Source organism: Giraffa tippelskirchi, chromosome 5 (genome assembly GCF_054371585.1).
Source record: "Giraffa tippelskirchi isolate mGirTip1 chromosome 5, T2T-mGirTip1v1.2.pri, whole genome shotgun sequence".
NCBI lineage: Eukaryota > Metazoa > Chordata > Mammalia > Artiodactyla > Giraffidae > Giraffa > Giraffa tippelskirchi.
Window position 1 is genome coordinate 73,976,724 of NC_137279.1, and position 25,747 is coordinate 74,002,470.

Below are 25,747 nucleotides of genomic sequence, written 5' to 3' on the forward strand. Positions count from 1 at the left end.
TGCTGTGGTCCCTGCTCAGTCTGTGGCAGTCATTTCTGTACCAGGGGCCTCTTGTGCAATAGGAAGGAGGAGGGCTGAGCCAAATAACTGCAGAGTTATTTGCTTTTTACCATCAAAAAAAAAAAAAATTACTTAAAATACTTAAATTACTTAAATAAAAGTAAACTTCAGTTTACTTTTTTTTTCTTGCTCATCTCTTTTTTTTTTAAACCAAGATAAAGACTCGAAAATACCCATAATATTCACAAATTCCCCACCTAGGGCTTGAATAAGAAGAAAGGGATGAATATGAAAATGTCTGTGAGGTCCCTTGCCTTTTGTCATGAGGCTGTGAATAATTGGCCTTTTCACTGCTGACTCACTGTAAATAAACTATGTCATTGTACTGATCTGCTCTGTTAACATAAGCATATGAAACTGAGAAAGAGGTTTCTAGAAGTTGACCCCAAACAAGATTCTGTTACAACAGAAGCCTTGGACAGAGTTGAATCTGAGGGAGTTAGAGTAGTCGTGAAATACGGCCCTCATATGAATTCAAACAACACATAGAAAACACGTGGTGGTTTAGTCGCTCAGTCCTGCCCGACTCTTGCAACCCCACGGACTGAAGCCTGCCAGGCTTCTCTGCCCATAGGATTCTCCAGGCAAGAGTACTGGAGTGGGTTGCCGTTTCCTTCTCCCAAGAAAACAGTGCTTTATAAAGTTGTTTCACAGACATAATTTGTTTAGCACAACCTTGGAGGGATTGGAGGCTCAGAATTGTGTCTTGCCTTGTTCACCCCTACTAAAGACACAAGCCGGTAAATGGTGAGGCTAGGTCTGCAGTGGACATCAGTCTTCACTGTGGTTTGACCCAGAATTCTGCCATGACACAGTGCTGTCAAGACGTGCTTCAGATGGTTTTTCCAGTAATGGTGACACATTTTGCACTGATTCATCTTCCCTTTTCTCCTCACGAATACCATAGGTACATGGGAGGAGGCAAGGGTGTGTTAGGCTGTGCAATGGATTCCTTTTTCTATGTGTTAAGCCAAATAATCTACACCAAGGTCAAACCTGCAGCTTTGAACTTAATCCCACATTGTAACCAAATGAGTTTCAGTGAAACGCAGAAACTGGTTCACTTCTGGGTTTGGGGAAAATTATTGAAAGATATACCTCTTGGAGTGAGCAAACGTTACAGCTGTACCCCATTCCTGGACACTTTTAAGAATGTCTCTTGGACAGGGGTGCTCTCCTAGGGGGAGGTCAGGGTGGATCGGATGAACTCTGAGGGCCCTTGTTGATCGCATTGTGATCAATACTGGAAGGGAGGCGAGAATTCCTTTTTAATAACTTTTATATGGTTATCACCACGATTACTGAGATATTCCTTTGATGGACATCAGAGCTAAGGTGAAATGACTGTCTTAGTCATCTAGCCCTTTCCTCCGGGTGAGATGATCGCAAACGTTCAAAGACTTCTTCCTATCTGATTTTAAAATAATTCCAGAAATAGAAGAATCATTGCTTAACTCAGTAGCCTGTTCTGGTGTTTAATCATCCTTCGATCCAGAAACCCCACCCCCACCCCCCCTCTTCAAAGTGCTCTTTCTATAGTGAGTCCCTCTGCTTTCCTGCTTTGTGGGGACGGAGAATAACCCGTCACTGTGGCAGCGCCTCCAGCCCGTGCCTCTGGAAGGTGTTCTCTAGACGGTTTGAACAGAAGCCTTCATCCCTCTGTTCACTGGCAAAAGAAAATCTGACTTGGCCTTGAAGTGTGTGTGTTCCTCTGTCCCTACCCCTCTCTCAGGTCCACCATTTCCACGAGATTTCCCAGATTTCCCCGAGAGGGGTAGGTTCAAGGAACACACCTCCCATCTGAATCATTTTTGCAACAAGCTTTTATTACTTTTTTTTAAAACCCATATAAGAAAGACATTTCAAAAGAAAACAGCCTCAGAACACACTGGACAACACAACGGTAGAAGGCACTCCAGCAGTCATGCCCACCCTGGGAGAGAAGGGATACTCCCTACTCACTGCTATTTCGGAGGCTCGGACCCCAGCCTGGGTCCCTTGGTCTAACTGTGCTTTTGATAAAGTCTGAATTTTCCCAGTTTTCTTATTTCATAAACACCCCATCTCTTTATATATATAGCTATATGCCTTTATGTATATATGTACATGACTTCTTTTTCTTCTCAAAAATAAAACTGCCACCCCATCCGAGGGGGGCTCAGCAGCATTCCCAGCAGTGGCGGCAGCGTGCCTTCTGTTCATGTTACAGACATGCAGCGGGACATGCGCCCGCCCCGTCCACAGCAGGGAGAGGGGGTTTTAAGGGAGGGAAGTGATAAGGCTGAGCAGGAGATGGCAGATAACTAGGGTTTTTATGATGGAAAACATCTTTTTGAGCTGCTTAGCTCGTCCTGTGTTTGCAGCTCTGAAGACCAAGAAGTTTGCACGATGAAGGTTCTGCATTCCTTCTAGGATCAGGGGCGAGGTGGACTCAGGGAGGGAACTTGTGAGGCTACACAAAGAAGCTTGGGCTTGAACCGACCCAAGAAGGACTGGGGAAGGCAGAGAATAGCGAAGAAATGGGTCTCTTAGAGGCTGGATTGGAAAACCGGCCCCGTTTTGAAAGTTCATAGTCCTTCTCCCTCTGCTCTGGAGTGTCTCTGCAGTCCTGGCTCCTGGCTTGAATTGTTTGGCTGGTTTTAAGTTTGAACCTAAGGAAGGAGCCAGTACAAATGTAGAGTCAGGAATCTGATCTGCCCTGTCCAGGGGTTTGACCTCACTTCTAGGAAGTCAGAGCTCAGGACCTTAGATGGATAGGAGCTCTGTGACCCTCATCCCATGCTTGGAGGGCAGGCTCCCCTGTCCTTGTCTCCCACACTGCCGTGGTCCACTTCCTGGCAGGAGCAAGCCAGCAGCAGAGCCTCAAGCAAAGGCCCAGGTTCCTGACTCTCTCCGAACACAAAAAGGCACTGAGGTCAGCAGGAGGCCAGCCCCACAGCTGACAATGCTGCAGACCACGAAGGATTCCCAAGTTGGCTGAGATGGAGGGTTCCCCCTCCGTAATCAAGGCAGCTCCTCCAGCAACACCTGGAGATCCCAGAGTCCAGAGGGAGGAGAGAGGCGGTGCTGGAGGCCGAAGGGGAACTGAGGCAGCCAGGCGCCGTGGCTGCGAGCTGGGGAGGCCTGAAGACAGCTTGGACACGTTTACCTGCAACACGTTTTGGCTTCGACCGTATGAATTCTGCACTCAGCAGGAGACTTTAAAAATGGTTAAATGGCTGGTTTCCCCTTAGTGGAATCGATGAGGATGATGGCAACATTAAATTCAAAATTGTAACTTAAAGAGTTGAGGAAGGTGTGGCTGAAGACCACACGCACACAGATATAAATGCCTTTGGGTTTACACGTGTACAGACTCGGGCCGTCAGGGCCAGGGCAGCTGCAGCTTCTCTGGAAATCTCTCAGGCAGCCTCAGCTTTGGTGCTTCTGACCCGAGCCTCTGAGGTTAGAAGCTTTATGACCATCCCTTAAGCGTGAGCAATGGGTGCCTGAGGACAGTGGGGGAACATTCTCTTTCTTTAATATTTATTTGACTGCACAGGGTCTTCGTTGTAGCACGCAGGATATTTTAGTTGAGGCATGTGGGATCTAGTTCCCCTACCGGGGATCAAACCTGGGCCCCGTGCTTTGGGAGCTCAGAGTCTTAGCCACTGGATCACAAGGGAAGTCCTGGGACAATTCTTCTATGAGCATTGTCCTATTTCAGGGGCTTAGCTCAGACCTGCTAAAGGAATATGCTATAGTTCTGGACTCATAAATAAAGGAACTGTGGATGGCAAATAAGAAAAATTGAAGAAGACTAAAGTCCAGAGAAAGAACACATATCTCTAAAACCCTTTTCTTTCCTTTGCCAGCTGGTGTAGGGAGAGGCAGCTATTTGGTCTGCGGAAGGCTTGCAGATGGCGAGACGAGGCGGCCGATCTTTCACATGAGCGTGCACTGCTCTGGGGTGGTGTGCAGAGGGCACAGATGGTTACAGGCAGGTTCCGCGCCTGCATGCACACGCGGCTGCCAGAGGCATTGTGACGCATCTGGAACTGATGGGCGGGCACAGATGCACCCGCCAGAGGTGTCCTGAGAAAGTGTCTGTTGCAAAATAATAATTAATAATAAAAATTAAATCCGCGGGCTTTCAGGAGAAGGGGAGGCTGGACTGGCTAGGCAGGTTTGCCCTGGGATTTTCTTAAGGCCTCCTCCAGTTTCTGCCTAAACTTGTTGTACTTCTTCTGCACTTGTTGGACTTTGTCCTGCTCCTCTTTCTCCAGGATCGTTAAGAAGTTCTGGAGCTCAGGGATGGAGAAGGCATCCCACTGGGAGGCGAGAGGGAGATTGGGGGAGAGAGAGAACAGGAGACAGGTTAGACATCACATGACAGAGGGGTCCTGCTAGCTCCCCCTTCACACCGCTTGCTATAGAATAGGCAGGTGTGATGAATAAAACTTGAGGTCTCCATGCCATATCAGCAACAGAATTTCAAATCCTGGCATCTCGTGGCCAAGAATTAGTAGTCCATAAATCCTATTTTGATTGGCTTATGAGTATTTTATTGGCTTAAGCCATATTTATTGGAGAATCAATAATCTTAAATTTCTCAGTAGCAGCTGAGATCCTAACCGTGATGCTGGAGCTGCCTGAGACCCTAGTGACTCCCTGGAGCTGTCTGCTTTGGGGCTGACCAGCAACAGGTCCCCAGCATGCAGCCCCCAGAGTGACATCTGGAGGAGAGCTGGGCTTGGACTCAGGAGACTGGGTGTCAGCCTGGCTCCGCCGTGTGACCCTGAGCACAGAACTCCACCCTTCTCAGCTGTTTTCTCATCTGCCGTGGAATTAGGGTGTCTGCCTCCCGAGGCTGGCAGTGCAGATAATGAGATGAGTCGCTTGCACAGCTCTGTAGGGCCTGACAGGCCTGGGCCTGGCCGGTGGGACCTGGCCTCTCAGGACAGAAGGCAAGTCCAGCTTCTCCTGGCTGACCCAGGAACTGAGGCCCCTGTGGGGTCAGGGACTTTGACTCCTAAGCTCTTTGAGCACAAAGGAACATCAAGGTTTATCTGGTTTAATCCCCACATTGGAGAAGTGAGAAAACTGAAGTCCACGGAGGGAACCACGGTCACAGAGCTTCTAGCTGCAAAAGAACCCAGGCCTTGAAACCCCAGGCCTGTGAGGTTCCCATGGGGCCAGCAAGGTTCAAACAGTTTCTGTGGAATACTTTGTCCCAATAAAACCTCTCAGTCTATCAAATGGAGGGAAAGCAGAGCTTCCTGGTGGAGGCGGGAAAAAGGTAGGCCTAGATCCCCCAAATTTCCACAGAGACCCCCAAGACTGCTTCTGCAAACCCCAAGCCTGCACTGAAGGTGGTGTGACAAACTCTACGAGATGCACCCGCCGCCATCCCAGGTACCCCAGGACGTGGGGAGCACCAGCTTGGTCTCACCCCACATCATACTGCAGGCTGGGTGCTTCGCTTGGGGTAGCGAGGTCTGTTTTCAAGAACTAGGGAGAGACAACTAACTCAGCAATACCCGTGCCCAGGGAAGCCCAGAGTTGGAGCTTGCTGGGCCTCCGGACATCCTCAGGAGCGAAACGCTGGGTGGAACACAGGGAGGTTCTCAGCACCCCTCCACCCTGAGTGTTCGGAAATAGGCACATGGAATCCTGTCTTTCCACAGGTCTTGCCAGACACAGGCCCTGACCTGCTTCCCCAGAGCACTTTCAATCCTGACTTCAGCGCTGACTTTGGGCCACACTCGCCCAGCTCAGCAGCTGCGGGGCCGTCTCCAGCCACGCTGGGGGGTGAGGACCGCGCCCACCCGGCGCCCCGTGGGCTGGGTCTTTGCAACAGGCGCAGGCGCCCGGACCTACCTCCACCTCTCCAGTCTCATTCTCCTTTAGCACGAAGCTGAGGATGTCCGTGTCAGGCCCGGCGAGTAAGCGCAGGTAGAGGGGGCAGTCAGCGACTGAGAGTTTCTGGGAGAGCACTGCAACATGCATATTACCATATGTGAAACAGATCACCAGTCCAGGTTCGATGCATGAGACAGGGCGCTCAGGGCCAGAGCACTGGGATGACCCTGAGGGATGGGATGGGGAGGGAGGTGGGAGGGGGGTTCAGGATGGGGAACACATGTACACCTATGGCTGAGTCATGTCAATGTATGGCAAAAACCACTACAGTATTGTAAAGTAATTAGACTCCAATTAAAAAAAAAACAAACTACTCAGTCTACAAATAGAGAACTATTTTCCTTCCTAGAGGAAGGAAAAATTCTTAATTGATTTAGCTTCAAAATGACAGTAAGACAAATAAACTCAAAAAACCAAAAAAAAAAAAGAAGAGCACTGCAAACCAAGAGAAGGGGCTGGGCTCGCCTTAGAGTAGAAGGGCAGGGGCTCAGGATGGCCGGGACCGATTGGGATGCAGGGGTGTTTCTAGCCATCCTTTCAACCTAACGAAATGAGTCTGGTAGGAATAAAGGGTAACAACCGGTACTGTCAGTGTCTGCTAGGGTGTGAAGCGTGTTTCCACTCACGTCATCCCCCCAAAGGTTCGAGGGAGTGGTCCCATTCCACAGATTAGGAAGTGAACGCCCAGGGATATGTTTCCTGCAGCCATGTGTGAAGGGAGGGGCCCAGTGGGTGGGCAGCACCCCGTGAGGTCCTCCCGCAGACCTGATGCCACACGGGAGGTTGGGCTTCGGCGCCACGAGAAGCCCACCCCTCCCATTCAAGTGTGACTGGGCTCGCCCAACCAGAGTCAGGAAGGGTAGTTTCTGGGTGGAGAGCTCTGGTAGAGCTCGCTCTCTCATACCTTGCCCATCCTTGTGTATCTGCTTAAAAAGCGCAAACTTCTGGGGATTGTCCACGACCATGAACTTCTTGAGCAGCCCCTGGATGACCTCGCTGACCGTGGTGGTGCTGCTGATGTGCAGCTGCTTGACAGCGTCGAGCGGCAGGTAGAAGGACGTGCGCTTGTCCGTGGTGGCCGCCGGGTCCACGTCCTTGATGGCGTCGTAGATGGACTGGGGCCGGATCCCGGCGGGGACCGTCACAGGCCGCTGCAGCTTCAGGTGCACCTTGACGAAGCCCGTGTAGGTGCCGTCCTCGCTCTGCCAGGGTGCAGGTTGGGTGCGGTCAGGGCGGGCCTGTCTCGCCACATCTCCCACCTGCCACTCAGGGCCGGGGCTCCAGACCCGCTGGGCTGCAGAGGCCCTTCCTGATGCAGTGCCATCCCAGCCACACCTGCACCATCTGCCTCCCTGAGTTCTCTCCTGCCTCTGCTGACCTAGGGATGCTGGCAGGGCAGAGGCAGGAGAAGGCCCGCAGTACCTAGCTACTGCTGCGGCTTCCCCTTCCTAGGAGCTCACGCTGCTTGCCTCAAATCCCCTGCCACCAGGTAGACAGGGCGATTGCCTCTGCTGTGTCCCCAGGCCAAGAGGCAGGGTCTGGAATGGCCTCTCTGTCGTCCCCTCCAAACCAAGGAGGAGCAGGAAGGCTCTGTGATAAGATCCTCGGAGAACCAGGGCACTGAATTTCCTCCTATATCTCTCTCGAAAAACCTCGAGATTTAAACTCCAGTCCCTCTACGACTGGATTTTTCTGGCGTCCATCTGGCTGACTCCCCAAAGAGCCAGTTGCCACCAAACACCAGCAGGGGGCAGGGCTCCTCCAGTGTCTCCTCTGAAGATGGCCGTTCTGAACTAGCATGAAGCTGTGCCCTCTTCTCTCTGAGCTCTGCACAGTCAGGCAGGCTGCCCAGGCACATGACTTACGGACCAAGAAGGGGAGAGGGGCTGCCAGCTCCCCTTGCCTAGGGCTTCCTGGGCCCCTAGTCACTTGTGCATCATTTAACGCCTACACGTGCTTTGACACATGGGCACTAATGTCTCTACTTTATACTGAAGCTCAGAGAGGTTAAGGTTTCCCAAAGCTACGACTTAGAAAGAGCCAGAGACTGGATCTGGGTCTCATTCCATAGCCCAGTCTGTTTCCCCAGAGCATGGACAGCCCAGGCTCTTGGCCTCACATAAGCTTGGAGGCCTCCAGAGCCCCAAAGAAAGGGGAGCGCCCTCCCGGACAGGGGAGCCCCAGGATTCCGAGGGGGAAGAGGGGAGCCAAAGTGGAAGGGGCTGTGAGCGAGAGTGGGGGGGAGGGGCGAGGAGCGGGGGCAGATGCTCACCAGCTTCATGCCCAGGCAGTTCTTCTCCCGGGCGTTGTAGCTCTCAATCTTCTGCTTGATCTCCTGCAGAGTGGGCGGGCGCTGAGGCTCCTCAGGGGGCTTACAGTCGTTCTGGAACAGACACAGACGTGAATGTGGACATGCGCATCGCACATGCTTTTCAGGATGAGAAAGGGAGTGACCGCTTCCTCCCAAAGCTCTCTCCAACCAAGAGTGAGTAAGCACCAGCCTCACGGAGTGAATGGGATGGACTCAGGCTGAGAACAATAGAAGGTCAAATGCCAGCTGTGATAACTGCCTGGCCGGCTACCCTGAGGAAGTGGCTGAAACCTTTCTAAGTGCCAATCTCCTCGCCTGTGAAATGGGGACAATACCCCACCCTTCAGGCTTACTGCAAGACCGACGTGAAAGGGCCCGGCACACAGGCACTGGCGGTAGGGATCTGCCGAATCAGCAACGCTGTTTTGCTCATTGAGGGCTGCTACAGAAAGATGCATTCAGATGCTATGGGAGATGCAAAGAAATGCAAGCCGTAGTAGTCTCCTTAAGCAAGTAACAATACAGCTGGAGAGAGGAATGCACACATGGTCCCAGCGTATGCTGAAGGGAATGACAGCAGACTGAGGGGGCCAAGGGCACAAGGACATCAGTTCAGGCCCCAGGTCCCAGGGCTTTGCACACAATAAGTATATATATGGGCTTCCCTGGTGGCTCAGACAGCCTGTAGTGCAGGAGACCTGGGTTTGATCCTTGAGTTGGGAAGATCCCCTGGAGAAAGAAATGGCAACCCACTCTAGTATTCTTGCCTGGGAAATCCCATGGACAGAGGAGACTGGTGGGCTACAGACCATGGGGTCTCAAAGAGTCAGACATGACTGAGCAACTAACACACACACACACACATAAACACACAAATACATACACACATACATACATATACACACATACATACACACACATATACACACATACATACACACATACATACACACACACACACATATACGTATTTATCAAATGAATGCGCGACTGGTGGGAGCAGGGGGCTGCAGCCTTCTCTGATAACCGAGGGGATAACTCTTCTCCGCTGGGGCACAGGGTTGGCCTGTGTTCACTGGGAGCCTCCTCCGTGCCAAGTGCTCGGTATGCATTGTCTCAGTTAATCCTCAGAACCAAACTGCGAGATCCAGTTTATCACTCACATTTCATGGGTGAGACAACCGAGACCAAGAGTTTAGGGACCTGCCTCCAGCCCTACAGTCTGCAGAGCCACAAGGGACTCGTCTGTTCTGCTGCGTTCTTTCCACAACACCACAATGGATTCTTCTGACCACACCCCCCGCCCCAGACCCCCTCCAGGAAGAATGAAGCTGAGGACGTGAAGGTCAGTGTCCTTCACACTGCGCAGACAGTCCAGGGGAGAATTCTGGGGTCTAAGCAGCTCTATCCGTCTGTCAGTTCCCTGAGTTTCTCTCAAGTCCACTGCCACCCACCCTCCTGGCTTTGTCTTCATGCTGTTCCTGTGCGGCTGAGCGTGTAGGAGCCAGTTTGCGGGAATAAACAGGTTGGTCAAAATTGGCCTAGAATTTGCCTGTCTCAGAAGTCCAGTGGACCCCAGAGTGGGTCGGGATTCTCCTTTGGCAAATGAGGAAACTGAGGCCCAGAGGGCGATCATTTTCTACAGGCTGCCATCACGCAGCACCCCAACCTGGGGGCATCTGTCTGGTTTGGCTGGGGAATTTCACAGCCACGCTGCCATCACAGCATCACCCAGCTGAACACACTGGATTCCTGGGGCAGAGCTGCCCGGTGTCGCCAGCCTGTGGGAGACAAGTCACACTCGGCAGGACGCCTTCACTTCCTCCTCGCACTTTCCAATCCCACAGGGCCGGTAAGACGTCAAGCTCGGGCTGCTGAGGGGAGCTGGCGTGCCTCCCACACGCGGGCCTCAGCACGGAGATGTGCTGACGTCCTTTTTCCATCACAGCATATTCTGGGGGCCTGACTGCTCCTCTCTGTACTCTTCTCTGAGGATGCTGATCAGAAGAGCACTGTACATCCACACACCGTCTCTTACACACTAAATATGCTGTTCCTATTTTACAGGTTACAGACAGAAGCTCAGACAGGTTAAGAAACACGTGTGTGGTCCTACTGCTAGTAAGTATCTGCGTGGGGGCTGTTACCCAGTCCATCAAGTCTGCCTGATGGTGATCGTCTCCAATCAGCATGTGGTCAACACAGGAGAGCCCACGTCTGCCACCCTCACGGTGATCACTGAAATTCCATGCTCCGAGGCCGGGATGAGCAGCCTCCTCACCAAGACTGATACATTACTGACCTGTGAGATGTTCATCTAAGGTGTGTCTGATTTGTGGGTCCCCAGAAGCCTCAAGACCTGGGAGGCCACCATGTCACCTGTAAAGATGTCAAGGAGGGACTCCCGTCTCCCGGCGGGAGGCACCAGGATTCCAGGAAAGGGCTCACCTGTCTCCTATGTAGCCACTCAGATCCCTGGGACAGGACCCTGAGTCCATCGAGGACCACCCAGGAGGAGTAGTCCCCGGGGGACTCCCTTCTGCTGGAGGGGAGCAGCAGGTGGTGTGAGCTGTACATCCATCTTCATTCGCTGTTGACTTGTTCCCCAGGAACCCTCACAGTGAAGCATCTCATTCCTCATCCCTCCCTGCTTAGTTCCTGGAGGCCTCACCCCAGCCCCTAACCCGCTGGGCACCTCTCTATGGGACTGGGTGTGCGTGCTGCCCTCTGGAAGCTTCCAGTCAGAAAGACCAGCGTCCAGTTATTATTACACATGCTCCATTCTGTTCATCTATGAAACATGCAGGCTCTTGCTCCTTAGGGGTTAACAGCCTTCTCAGGCTCCTCTATAGAAAAGAGTTAAGTGATGGAGAGAAAACTGCAGAAGCTCCTGGAAGATCTCTCTTGGTTTCCAAATGCGCTACAGCCATTTCCCTGTTAGAAAGGGCAGCTGCATCATGGCTTTCAAAGGCCAGTATTCCAGCCTGTTTTTGAACAGTAAGAGTCAGAGCGGCCTTAACCTAAAGATTTTCCTTCCTGTTCTCTTTCCCTTCAGCAGATAACCCATCTATCCCCCGCTTCCCACCACAAACCTCGGGAAGTGACGCAAGCGGCTGTGGGCACTCTCTGCAGGACTGACGCAGAACACAGCCATCCCGCTTCCCACCCCGTCCGGGAGTGCCAGGAGCCCTGTCTGGCTGGCACGCTGAATCTTCCACCCTCAGAGGGCAGCACCCCAGGCTGCTGCCCACACCAGAGCTGGCAGACAAGATCTAACCTGAGGACCTAATGAATTGGCTCCCAAAGCACGCCAGTCAATCAGCCAGCCAGCCACCGCCAGGACCGTCCACTCCCCGTTCCCATTCCAGAGATGGTAGAAAATCTAGACCAGTGCTTCTTAAACTTGGCTGCACGCGGACGCCTCTGGGGGAGCCTCACAAACACAACACCTGGGCTCCCTCCTGGAGGTTCTGATTTAAGTGGTCTGAGGTGCAGCCTGGGCAGATGGATTTTAAAAGTCTCCCAGGCGACGCTAACGTGCAGCAGTGTTGGAGAAGAACTCCCATGCAATTTCAGACCTCCAGGGTCCCCATCCAGCTGCAGGGTTAACGCTTTGGCACCCACAGATACCCAATGCCCCCAAGGTTTACCGAGAAGGCAATATCCAGTGTCTGCAGTCTTCAGAGGGTAAGTCAAAGACCCCACTTTCTATTCACCTGCTGAATTCTCAGGTCCTCAAAGTGAATCCTCAAAGTGAAAGATTTGCCTCCATCTATGGATACGAAGCTAGAAACCAGACAGTGTTGTTTCCAGGGGTGGCCCAAGATGGAGACAGAATGGGAAATTGACCCTGTTATAGTTTTAAAGATACAGGCATTGTCCTGTGAGGTGTCTCTCCTAGGAGGCTGACACATCTCGGTGTCTCTGGCATGGATGCTCTGATTAAGCTCCTGGCATGGGTGGCAGATGGTTGAGCTCTTCCTAATGCATCCAGCACATCCAGGGCACTGGTGAAAGCAGATTTGTGTTCCTAGGTCCTAAGCCATGGAAAGGGTGGTGTCCTCTCTTAACTCTCAGGGTTATTGGGGTACAGCCAGGTGAAGAGGCTTAATGCTAGGCCTCAGAGTGGAGAAACGTCCTGAAACAGTGATCCTCAAACTTTCCAATTTAAGTACCCATTACACCAAAAAAAGAGAGGACCATCCTCTGGTGGTCTGGGGCCCATCTCAGAGCAGATTTATGCCAAGCTGAATTTTACTTTAAGAAAAAAACCCAAACACCGGCTAATCTTGCATTTCGATCAATGATATAAAGACTTAATTTGGGTCACTGGGAAGTGACCCACTGAGCTGAGAGGACTCTGAGTGAAGCCAGTGGCCTTTAGTCTCCCCTGCTGAGCACAGGGAACCCCACAAAGCCCCAGCAACAAGGGGCACCCCCAGAGTGAGGAGTGGGCTGAGGAGAACCTACTGGAGCCATCAGATACATTCAGGCCCTCTTTTTTTTCTGGACCTAAATCATACAAACCACATTTTTTTTTTTTGCCAGAAATTTCACTTTCCCTGTTTTTAAACTTGTCAGCCTCTTCTTGCACACTGCTTTCACCATCTTACTCCCGTCTGTCTGAAGTCCCTCAGCTGTCAAGGCCTCCCTGATCACCTCAGCCCTGAATGATAACAATAATGCTTTGCTGTTATTTACTGCCTAGCTCTGTGCAGGTACTGTTCTTCTCACTTAGTCTGTACTGTTAGCTCATTTCACTCCCACCACAAGTTTATGAGGAAAGTACTATTATTATACTCATTTCACAGATGAGGAAACAGAGCCCCAGGAAGTTTAAAGCTAACCTACATTCAAAGCTAACACTATACTGTCCTGCACTTGAATACCCATCTACTTATATCAACCTCCGCATAGACTACCCAGCTTGGTTTTTGTTCCCAACTAGACTGAAGCTCCCTAATGACTTACACCATACTTAGGTCTCTTCTCTACATCAGGTGGCTCTGGGCACAAAGCAGATAATAAATGTTTGCTCAAGAACCTTCAATGGGCCCATTCCTATGTGGGGAGAAAACAGTCTCACTTTCTGCTAGGAATTACAGTGCAGTGAGTCTTGTATTGCAATCTGGACTAAGTTCTGTGAGAGAGGCACCCGTCTTCTCCACCGTGGAATCCCAGAGCTGAGTTCCAGCTTGGCACAGGTTAGAGGCTCAGGCAACACCTACAGGATGAGCACAAGCCTGTGTTCAGATTCTGACTCCCACTGCTAACAAAGCGATCTTGAGAGAGTTGGATCGTGTCTTTAAGCCTTAGCTTCCTCATCTGTGTAAATCATTTATTGCCTCATAGGACTGAAGTAAAGGTAAAGCCAAATGAAATAGGGGGTATCCTGGAAATGATCGAACTTGTCCAAAGACAAGCGCTCTATTACTCCAGGCATACAAAGTCCCACCTCCGTGAGCCAATCTCATTTCTCACTTTCCTGGAGCACTCCCTTTGGACTGGCCTATGTGCCATAGGGTTTGTTCATTCCTTTCTCCACACTAGTGCTTAGCAAATTTTCTGTAAAGGGCCATGCAGCAAATATTTCAGGCTCTGCAATATATCTAGTCTCCACTACTACTCACCTCTGCCATGGTAGCAGACAGTGATCACAGAATGAGTGTAGTTTCAGTAAAGCTTTATTTGCGGATTCTGGCCCATGGACAGTAGTCTGCCACCTCTGTTCTTCTCTGTTGTCTGTGTGGTCTCTCTGCCTAGAACACACAACCCCCATCCTCCCTAGTTCCACGTTCTCTGTGGAGGACGTTTCTCAGGCTCGCTGCAATCTCCTCATTCTCTGCTCTCCTCATCTCTTAGATCCCTGACACCTTAATTCCCCAATGGAGAAAGGCACATACAGGTTTGTACTGGTCCCCATCTTTCTCCTGATAGCATGGTTGTATCAAGAAGCAGGTGTTTCCAGTGTATTTATTTCCTCCCAGCACCAGTGGATGGGCCGTTGGTAACTTCACTCTCACTTGTGGACATTGTCCACAAGTAGAAAAAATCTTTTCACTTTATCAGCGTTCTCTCTCTCCACCCTTCCCTCAAGAGGAGGTAGCAAGTTGGCTGAGGAAAGGTACAGGTGCACTCACCACTGGCTCAGAGACACTCCCAGCCCCCAGCCCCACAACCTCACAGCCTCAGATTCCTGTCACAGCAAACCTGCAAATCCCCACATGCCATGGACCTCTGCAGCTGCCTGCTAACGTTACCTCCACCACTGCAAGAACCTGTGGAGGTGCCTTCACAGCCTGTATGGCTACTTTAGCATCTAATTATATGCTGCCTTTTATTGTTCAATTATTGTTCCACATGTGTTAATCCCAACTGTCCAGTTAGACGCTCCCTGGAGGGAATCAGATGTGATATCTGACAATTATTCTTTTTTTGCATCCCCTGCAGGGGCTCAGTGGAGAACTAGGCTGACCTCCAAGGACCTGACAGATAAATAAATACCTGTTGATTGAGTGGCAGGGAAAGAGTGGACTAGCTAAGGTGATACTCAGCCCGGCATGGATACCAATCAGGTCCAGGAGCACCTCACACTGACCTGCACCGCGAGAAGGTGCGGGCTGTGTGGGGTTGCAGGCTTTGGTGGGAAGCTGTTAGCTCTTGGCAGTTTCTTGCTGAGGATGAACACAAGACCATTAAATGACCTGTGACCTCTGGTGAGTCACTTCCCCTCCCAGGGCCTCAGTTTCCTCATCTGAGAGATCATGAAGCCAGACCAGAGAAGCTCTAAGGCCCCTCTGCAACTCTAAGATTTTACACAGAAGGTAGGATAGGGTGGTTTCTTTCATCACTGCTTCCTCTTCTGCTTCAGAGAACTGGGTGTGGGCTGGGGGCCTCTGGAGGGGAGTGCTGGGGTTGGATGGTCTGAGCCGCAGCAGTGATGACGGGTCTACAGCCACACTCAGAACCTGCCTAACGTTTCTCCATGACTTGACTTTGCTCCTTACTTGCCACTGGCTTCTCTATGTGTCTGCCAGACCCTATGCTGCCCAAGTTTGAGTAGGTCCACACCTTCTGAAGTCACACAGTTCAAGAAAGCAAAACAAAAACTCTCCCGGAAGCTGGTCACCATGAGCCTTTGCCACATTTCCTCTTTCTTAGCTCTTAGCAAATCTGTCAGCAGCAATTCTTTTGCCTCTTGGGTGGAAACCATCTCCAGCCTCCGTCTGGGAAGAGAGCCTCCGGCAGCCGCTGCAGGGGAATGACCACCTATAGACGTCTTCTGCTCCAGTCTGCTGCCCACAGCCGGCCTGACACCAACCCTGGGGTCTCCACTCAGCTCGTCCTAAGAAGGAACCTCTGAAGGAACAGGGCAGGCACCTGCCAGCCAGGCTGGGTTCAGAACACCCTGCTCGATGCCCAGATCACATTCAAGGCTCACTGGCCCCTTTGTGATAGCCTAAATCAAACGGGAAAGAAGAAGCCTGGTGGGGCTTCACCACAGGGACCCCTCCCGTGTCCTGATGAGCTGGGTTCCCAGCCCCACCCATAGAGTGGGTTGATTCTCACAAGTTCCTCTATGGAGCTGTCCAGTGTTCCGAAGTAAAAGAACCAGAAACTCCTAAACTATGGTCCCTGACAGATTAGTCCCAAAAGGGGAAGGTGAGAAGGAAGCATGTGTCAGTTGCTCAGTCATGTTTGACTCTTTGTGACCCCATGGACTATAGCCCGCCAGGCTCCTTTGTCCATAGGATTCTCTAGGCAAGAATACTGGAGTGGGTTGCCAGTTCCTTCTCCAGGGGATGTTCCTGACCCAGGGATCAAACCCGGGTCTCTCACATTGCAGGCAGATTCTTTACCATCTGAGCCAGCAGGGACATGGAGCCATCTGAACAAGCAGAAAGTAAAAGTGAAGTCGCTCAGTAGTCTACTACTCTTTGCGACCCCATGACTGTAGCCCACCAGGCTCTGCTCTCCATGGGATTCTCCAGGCAAGAATACTGGAGTGGGTTGCCATTTCCTTCTCCAGGGGATCTTCCCAACCCAGGGATTGAACCTGGGTCTCCTGCATTGCAGGCAGACTCTACCCTCTGAGCCACTAGGAAGCCTAACAAGCAGAACAAGCAGAACCATGTGGAATTTGAGTTGCTTTGGGGGGATATAGAGGAGAAGCAATTTAAAAAAAAAACAAAACAGAGAGAAGGAAACTAGAAAGAGACTGAACTCACCAAAGACAAAATATGGAGCAGATGGTCAATGTAGACAGTCAGTCAACAGTGACTGATTGAATTGCTCATGGGTTGGGGACTGTGAAAGGCACCTTGGGACATGAAACTGATGGGTTGTGGTTCCCATCCTTGGAGCCCATGGGTTATTGGAGGAGGGAAGACAGAGATGCGCATCCTGTGGACACCAGAGGAAGCATGGCGCAAGCTGGGACCAGCCTGGGTGCAATCCAGGCAGCCCAGCCCAGCCCAGCTCCGAGGGTATGGGTGTCCTACTCATGGACTCTGGGCTGCCAGTGTGTCCTGGAGCTATCACGGCGACCCTCATGTTTTCACACGGCCCTCTCAGTCTACAGACAGGAGCAGGCCATCTGAGGTAGCAGGAGCCCCATGCAGGAGGCTGGGAGAGCCCTGTGCCTGGGAGCTGAGGCGTTTCAATTCAGGCCTGCAGTTGCCTCATCATCTTAGTGAGGCATTCTCGGGGTTCACGGTTCACGGACATAATCTCATTTAGTCCTCAAAATGAGGGAGGTATGTTGCTACCCACTGAGCCATGTTGTCGGCCTCTGCCAGCCATACCCTTGGTCGTCTGTGAACGTGGGCAAGTCAATCTCACTGAGACTCAGGTTGCTTTGCCTGAGAAATGCAGACAAGCAGGTCTTCTTTATACATTTTATGCAGAGATAGACTGAGATTGCACATCTGGAAGGGCTTAGCACAATATAAGTACACAGTAAGCACTCAATGGATGGCACCCAGCACGCAGCCATGGAATGCACCAGCAGGCTCAATAGTCATACATCTGGAGGGCAAAGGGAAGTTTGGTTGCGGGGACTGAACCCACGTGGAGTCCTCTTCCCCTGACCCTGGATCCCCAACAGGCCTTTCAGTCTGGCCCACTTTATCACTCTTGGGTGTCTACTTTCCTTTTCAGGCTTTTCTCCAGAAAAAGATATTGGAAATTATATGTTATGGTTGCTATAAGGACAAATATATTAATGTCACAAAAAGTACTTTCTTCAACTTAAAAGTTCATTTTTTTCCTTCTGATTTTAAAAAGAATTAAAGTATTTTTGTGAGCTCCTCAAATATTCCAGGCCCCTGGATAAGCAGGGGGTGCCTTCAGCTCGAGTCCCAGGCAGGGTGACCAGCTGTCCCAGTTTGCTTGGAACTGAGTTTTCTCAGGATGTGGGACTTTCAGTGCAAAATCAGGAAAGTCCTGGGCAAACCCCAGCCCCTGGGGCACCCTCTCAGCTCTAGAGGGCCTCCCTCCCTCTCTTTCTCTGTCTCCTGTGGGCCCCAGGATGCTGCTTGTTCTTCTGTCCTCTGTAAAGCTGCATCCTTGTACTCCACCCTGGAGGTGTTCCTGACAGGCCCTTCCCCTGCCCCACCCCCAGCCTGGCCTGGACACAGGTGTACTGGCTTCCTCTCAAGATCAGCACACATCCCTGCAGCTTGGACACAGAATGGAAGCTTCGTAAGGGCAGAGACAACTTTGTTCACAGACACAATTCCTAGAACGGCACCTGGCACACAGGAGGGGCCATTAAATATTTGCTTAATGAATAAAACACCAAGAAGCAATAAGACACACACGTCCACATACACACAAAACCCCAAAAACAAACCTAGGGAAATGAAAGATTCCAGAATTGTCTAAGGGGCCTAGAGGATTCCTGCTCCATGGCACTATCTATTTACTCTTGGGACAATAACTAGAAATCAGAGGAGATGCCTGCACTCTATATCTGAGGGTAGATGATGCAAACTCCTTCCATTTCTGTTCTCCCCTCTCCTGGGCCTTCATGAAGCAGGCCCCTCTTTGTAGCTCAGGGGTCTAAAGTGTGAGTCCAGGCAGAATAGGGTGACACCCACTCGGCTTCAGTGGCCATGGGAATTTTCCCTTGGGTCATTCTCTTGTGCCCTCAAGAGCTTCTAGGACATGAGAAAGTCTATTTTTCAGTTATTCTACCTCACTGAATTTCCTTCTAGGTCCCTGTCTCCTCTCGGTCTCCCTAACATCTTAGTTTGATCATTCAGGATGAGAGGTTTTTCTCTTCATCTGAGAGAGAATTTGCTCCCCCTGGAACTGACATATCTCTTGGGGATACTTTCCTTAATCCTTCTCTTCTATCTAGAATTAGTGGATTCTTCAATAACAGCAGCTTATGCCCAATTATTCCAGCACTGGCTTCATCTTCTACATAGTAGCATGAGTCATGCCTAAGCCTTTCTCCACCAGCAGACCATGAGCACCCCAACGCCAGGATTCGTACCATTTCCATCTCTGTATTCCCAGAGAACCCAGGACTAGAGCACTGCGGAGTGAATCAGGGAAAATGGTGGGCAGGGTGTGTGAGTGGGTCCGCATACCTCGGCCTAGAATTCAGTCCCTTCAAAGACTGGACTTGGCTCTTTTAGAGTCAATTTAAAGAGGATTCCATTGCAAATCATATGTCTGATAAGGGAATCAAGATCCAGAATATATAAAGAGCCCCTATAATTCACAACAGAAAAACAACAGCCCCATTAAAAATGGACAAAGGACTTGAATAGATACTTCTCAAAAGGAGATATACAAATGACCAACAGGCAGATGAAAAGATATTTGACATCACCAGTCATTAGGGAAATGCAAATCAAAACCACAATGAGATACAATCTCACACCTATTAGGGTGTCTATTATCAAAAACACAGAAAAATAATAACCTGTGTACACTGCTGGTGGGAATGGAAAATGGTGTAGCTGCTAGGGAAAATGGTATGGTAGTCCTCAAAAGATTAAACATGAAATTACCATATTATCCAGCAATTCTACTTCTGAATATAAACCCAAAGAAGTGAAAGCAGGACCTGAACAGAGATTTGCACACTCATGTTCATAGTAGCACGGCTCTCAATAGCCAAGATGTGGAAGCAACCCATTGATGGACAGCTGGATAAACAGTGGAATATTACTCATCCATAAAAAGGAAGGAAATTCTGACACATACTACAACACGGATGGACCTTGACAACATCATGCTAAGTGAAAGAAGCCAGTCAAAAAGACAAACACCTTATGATTCCACTTATATGAGGTTCCTAGAGTAATCAAAGAGACAGAAAGTAGAAGAGTGGTTGCCAGGCACTGTGGGGAGGGAGCAAATAGGAGTTATGGTCTAATGGGTACAGAGTTCAGAAGATGTGAAAGTTCCAGAGAGCATGGTGACAGTGGTGGTACAATCATGTGAAGGTGCTTAATGCCACAGAAATACACACTTAGAAATGGTTAAAATGGTAACATATATATGTTTTATATATATATATTATTATTACAATAAAAAAAAAGATTCACAATATGTAAGGCAAATGCTAACAAGTATGAAAGGGGAAATTAAAAGTAACACAATAATAGTGGGAGGCTTTAATACCCCACTCACACCTATGGATAGATCAACTAAACAGAAAATTAGCAAGGAAACACAAACTTTAAATGATACAATGGACCAGTTAAACATAATTGATATCTATAGGACATTCCACCCCAAAACAATGAATTTCACCTTTTTCTTAAGTGCACACAGAACATTCTCCAGGACAGGTCACATCCTGGGCCATATTTCTAGCCTTGGTAAATTAAAAAAAATTGAAATCATTTCAAGCATCTTTTCTGATCACAATGCAGTAAGATTAGATGTCAACTACAGGAAAAAAAAAACTGTTAAAAATACAAACATATGGAGGCTAAACAACACGCTTCTGAATAACCAACAAATCACAGAATAAATCAAAAAAGAAATCAAAATATGCATAGAAATGAATGAAAATAAAAACACGACAATCCAAAACCTATGGGATTCAGTAAAAGCAGTGCTAAGGGGAAGGTTCATAGCAGTACAGGCTTACCCCAAGAAACAAGAGAAAAATCAAATAAATAACCTAACTTTACACCTAAAGCAACTAGAAAAAGAAGAAATGAAGAACCCCAGGGTTAGTAGAAGATAAGAAATCATAAAAATCAGGGCAGAAATAAATGAAAAAGAAACAAAGGCGACTATAGCAAAAATCAACAAAACTAAAAGCTGGTTCTTTGAGAAGACAAATAAAATAGACAAGCCATTAGCCAGACTCATCAAAAAAAAAAGGAAGAAGAATCAAACCAATAAAATTAGAAATGAAAATGGAGAAATCACAACAGACAACACAGAAATACAAAGGATTATAAGAGACTACTATCAGCAACTATATGCCAATAAAACGGACAACTTGGAAGAAATGGATGAATTCTTAGAAAAGTGTAACCTTCCAAAACTGAACCAGGAAGAAATAGAAAATCTTAACAGACCCATCACAAGCATGGAAATCGAAACTGTAATAAAAAATCTTCCAACAAACAAAAGCCCAGGACCAGATGGCTTCACAGGTGAATTCTACCAAAAATTTAGAGAAGAGCTAACACCTATCCTACTCAAGCTCTTCCAGAAAATTGCAGAGGAAGGTAAACCACCAAACTCATTCTATGAGGCCACCATTACCCTAATACCAAAACCAGTCAAAGATGCCACAAAAAAGAAAACTACAGACCAATATCACTGATATTGGTGATATGCAATATCACCAATTAACAAAATTGTAGCAAACAATTTAAAAAGAAGATTCCAAAGGCAGGGGAACCAGGAGGCCATATAACCAGCTGGATTCATCTGGTTCTTTAAAGTTAGGAGTGTCTTTTACTTCCTCTATCCCAGGAAAATGAGGACTCAATCCTACTTCTAAGCAAGTGGGGCCTCCTCCCAGGACTTCTGGGACCAGTCTCTTTTCTTAGGCCCAGCCACTCTCCTGTCAGGTGCGCTGAGAAATGGCTGAAGCTTCGGGGTGATCTGGATAGCCCCCTCCGCTCAGAGGAGTCGCTGCAGCCAGGAGAGGGTCACACAGCTTCTTAGCTGACCCTCCAGAGGGGAGCTCGGGCACAACCCAGAAGCCTGGGCTCAGGGATCTGAAACGGGCCTTGAGATGAACGGTCCCATTACCCACACTGTGGAAACCTGAGTCATGGGGTGACTCCAGTAGCGGGCACTTCCCATCTGCTTCAGATGCTCTACCCTAAGCCTGTCATGGCTGGCCTCCGGCAAGAAGCAACCTGGCTTTGCTAGCTCATACACACCCAGAGAGGTGGCTGCGACAGGAAAAGGAAGATTCGGGGCAACACAGTTTCTGCAGGACACAGAGTTGTGGGGTTCTCTTGAAGTCACCAAGCTGGGAGCTGGGGATTGGCTGGCCATCAAAGTTCCCCATCCCCATCACAGGATCCTTTCCTTGCTCTCACCTAGTGATGTCTCTGCACACGAAGGCTTTGAACACAGGGTTTCTCCGCTTCTAGGACTCCGTGTGCTCTGAGAGCCCTGCAGAGTCCCTGGGCCATGAGAGATGGGTGGCTCTAGGAGTCCAGCTCATGTGTTCTTTTTTAAGAATTTTTTTTTTGAACAAGGACCATTTTTAAAGTCTTTATTGAATTTGTTGATATTGCTTGTTTTATGTTTTGGTGTTTTGGCCACGAGGCATGTGGGATCTTAGCTTCCTGATCAAGGATCAAACCCTCCCCCCCTGCACTGGAAGGTGAAATCATAACCACTGGACCACGAGGGAAGTTCCCTAGCTCATGTGTTCTAATCACAGGCCCCTTCCCAGGACACGGGCACCAGGACAGAAGGCACCCCTTCTCCCAACATGTGCCGGGCAGGGCATCCAGCGCCATAGATGATTCAGAGAATTCCAGGGTGGCGAGTGGCACGTGGGAGCCAACACTTAGCTCCCTGCCCCCGCATGGCCATGCCTGCCAGGAGGGGAAGGGTGGCTGGATACCAGCGCCGGCCCTGCTGCTGGAGTGGGCCCTTCTGGGCTCCCCTCTAGCTGGAAGCCCCATCCATGCCTTCAGTTTTGCGTGCTGGGCTGGTGCTGGGAGCTAGAGCCTCACCACCCGCCCCCACACAGCGTCTCACCCTGTGCTGCCTGCCCTGCTAACCCGCCCACACGGTGCTCCAAGATTACCTGACACTGAAACGTCTTGGTTGGCTATTGAGTGGCTCAGAGTGTTTCCACGTGTGCGTTCTCTTGCTGTACCCTACAGCCTCAGGGGCAGGGACATCTGGTTTCCTCTCTCCTAAATAGCCTGGTAAAGCATCTCCCAGACGAATGCTGTTGACATGGGGTTACATCTGTGGGCATCTTCCCGCCTCACTGCTGGGGCTTCAGTTATTTGGGTAATTCTGGAAAGAGCTACAGGAGAGGCAGGACAGTTTAGGGGCTAGGAGCCCTGGCTTTAGATCACTCAGGCCCAAGTTCTGGGTCTGCCCCTTGCTACTATTGGACCCCTGACCCCCTTCAGTGCCTCAGTTTCCTCACAGCTAAATGAAAACCATATGTACAACTGACCCTTAATCAATGCTGGGGTTAATGGCATATGGCACATGGTAGGCCCTCAGTACCCTGCATCTGTGGATTCAGCTAACCACAGACCACGTAGTACCATAGTACGTACTACTGAAAAGCATCTGAAGACAAGTGGACCCATGCAGTTCAAACCTGCACTGTTCATGGGGCAACTGCAGTTAATGTGAGGATTAAATGAGTCTCCACACTTAGAACAGTGCCTGGCACACATTAGGCCCAATAATTATTATTTTAAATTCTAACCACTTCCCAACAGACCCGGTTCCTGCCGTTTCTCTGTTCTGTGAACAGAGCCTTATGACTCCTCACACCCCCATGGAGAACCCTACCTCCTCACATCACAGTTCAACCCCCATCTGCATTTCTCAAGATGGCCTTAATCATCCCAAACCCAGGAGTTCTCCATGCATTCTCACAGCCAGATGCTGGGCCCTCTCTAGCAATTACTCTCCCCTGGAGGGCCGAGTCTCCCCATTTTACAGAAGGGGAAAATGAGGCTGAGAGCAGGGAGGCCTCCTGAGGTCACCCAGAGGGAAGGTTGGGGGCATGGGTTCCCAGGCCCACTGCTGGGCCCACTTGAGGGCCTGGAGTCCCTGCCCAGTCCAGCTGGGCTGTCTGAGAATGCTCAAAGTACTGGGATCACCAACCCAGGGTCTTCACTTGCTTAGAATTAAACTGGGAAAGTGAAACAAGGGAGACGTGTATTGACTCCCTGCTCCCCACCCTGCCACTCCCACGGCTGAAAGGCAGACAGGAGAAATCCCCAAGGCTCTCCCTGCGTGGGCCCTCTGCCCCGACCCCCTGGGGGCCCCCCCCCCGGAGGACGGGCCAGCCCAACTCTTGCCAGCAGCTGCCAGGGCCCAGTTGCTTAGTGACCCAGTGCTGCCCGCCCTCACCCTGCAGGGCAAACAGCTGAGCAATCACAGACGGGATGGAGGAGCCGCTCTGTTTGGAAAGTTGTCCTTGCATTTTCTGCTCACTCAATGAGATTTTTCTTTTCAGAGTCACTGGAAAAATCCATTGATTCTGCATCCCGAATCTCAGCAAGTTTCCCTTTCTCACAGTCCCGAGATCCGCTTTCACACGCTTAGCCTAAAGTGCTCTGTGTGTGCCCTCCGGGAGCGCCCACCACCCCTTAGGGAAAGAATTTTTGTGAGGAAGAACCTCCAAGCCCCCTCCTCCTTTATCAAGCATGCATTTAGTGCCTGCCATGTGCCGGGGACACAGTGCTAAACAAGATACGGTTCCTCATCCAGAAAATTATAGACCATCAAAATGAGGGGTAGGAGAGGAGGATATGGTGGTTTTCGGGGAGCAGAAAGAAGGAAGCATCAAGTTGCAACTGGAAATGTTCTATGAACACCGGGACCCACCAACACGCCCATTCTCCTCGCTAACGCACACTTTCCCAGCCATGTATGACTATGGAGGTTGTACCTGCCCACGGTTGTACCTGCCTCTCCATGTGTTCAGGCCAACAGAGGGCCTGGTCTCGTATCCTCTGCTGCAAGGCTGGTCCCTGAAGCCCCCGTGCCTCTTGTCGCCCACATCACAGTGTGGGGGACAGCCCAACACCACCCCTCATGCTCAGGGAGAGACAGGAGATAAGGAGGAGAAGGAGGGACTCGCAGACTCGAAGCTGGTGAAGGGATGCTGATAGTGTACGGTGATCAGGTTTCCCAAGACCCGAACAGGAGAAAACTGCCTGGATTTTAACATCAGGCAAAGAACAAATAATATAAAGACAGCTTCCTGCAGCAGGTGACCAGACGAGAGCTGGGATACCTGAGGTTATTTGGAGCCTTTCAAAACTTGACTCTCACCCAAGATGCCACGTGTGTGGTGGGTGTGGTGGGAAGAGTGTGTGTTCTGGAGTTGGGTGAGCGTGGGGTGTGGGCCTCACCCTTGGCTAAAACCTCTCACATAGGACCTCGTTGAACGTGCCAGCCTTCTGGCTTGACAGCAACAGAAACTCTGCCAGTGTGGTCTGTCAGGTGGAAACACGCTGCCGCCCTCCCTACTTTTTTTTTTTTTAACCTAGGATTGTAGCCTCACGGGCAGCAGGGATCCAACCAGCTGGAGCCACGTTGTGTAGCACCATGGACAAGGAAGGGCTGATAAATGGGTTGGAGGACGACGGTGTGATGAGCACAGGTTCCCTCCCCTACCTGTGGGAACTACATGTAGGGCTGCTCAGAAACAAGGGAATGGCTGTAACGACCCATCACAGTCTCCTCCAGCTCCAGGAGTCGCTGCTTTTCACAGGCTAAGCTGATCTCCTCCAACTACCCCCCCCCTCCCCGCCACGGTGGCTGCAGTCCTGTCGCTGCCAGCTTGTCCCCAGCCCCCTCCTGGGTTATCTACGCCCAGGCCCTCTGATTCTGGGGGTCAGTCCCCCCACCCCCGCCCAATCTTGGGAGCTGCCACCACCTCCTGATGAAAGCCATGTGGCTGCAGGGCAGACGCAATGTCCTCCCCCAGGGGACCCTCTGCCCACGGGCCTCCATCCAAACAAACCCTTCACGGGTGGGGAAGGGGAGCAACTGGGGTCTGCTGCACAGTGTGGCTGGGGCCATAGGTCTTTATACATTTTATCCATCTCTGTATCCCCCGACCCCCTGGCCCCATGCTATAAGAAAATTGAAAACACAGCGTTTTGATTGAGGCCAGGCATTGCGGCATTTTGGATGCAACATTAACAGGCAGGAACCAGTGTGGACTTTGTTCTGGAAGTAAAGGGGAGGCCCTGAAGGCTTTGGGACACCAGAATGGCATGCTATCGAATGCAGGGTACACAGAAGGGGAGGAAACAGAAG

The 25,747-nt window shown here is 50.3% G+C and overlaps 1 protein-coding gene across 3 annotated transcripts in view; it reads right to left on the minus strand.

Annotated features, from left to right (window-relative positions):
* Positions 1-1,865: 1,865 nt before the first annotated feature.
* The window catches only part of RASSF5 (Ras association domain family member 5), a 73,136-nt gene continuing 49,254 nt past the window's right edge, over positions 1,866-25,747 (minus strand). For 2 of the 3 annotated variants that reach the window (XM_081493274.1, XM_081493276.1), the window contains 4 exons: positions 8,234-8,344; positions 6,866-7,163; positions 5,920-6,035; positions 1,866-4,370 (listed from right to left, as the gene is read on the minus strand). In XM_081493274.1, coding sequence (XP_081349400.1) covers positions 4,218-4,370; positions 5,920-6,035; positions 6,866-7,163; positions 8,234-8,344 — 678 coding nt within the window. In that variant the 3' untranslated portion in view covers positions 1,866-4,217. The remainder of the gene's footprint in view (positions 4,371-5,919; positions 6,036-6,865; positions 7,164-8,233; positions 8,345-25,747) is intronic. The other variant, XM_081493275.1, reaches the window with a different exon arrangement.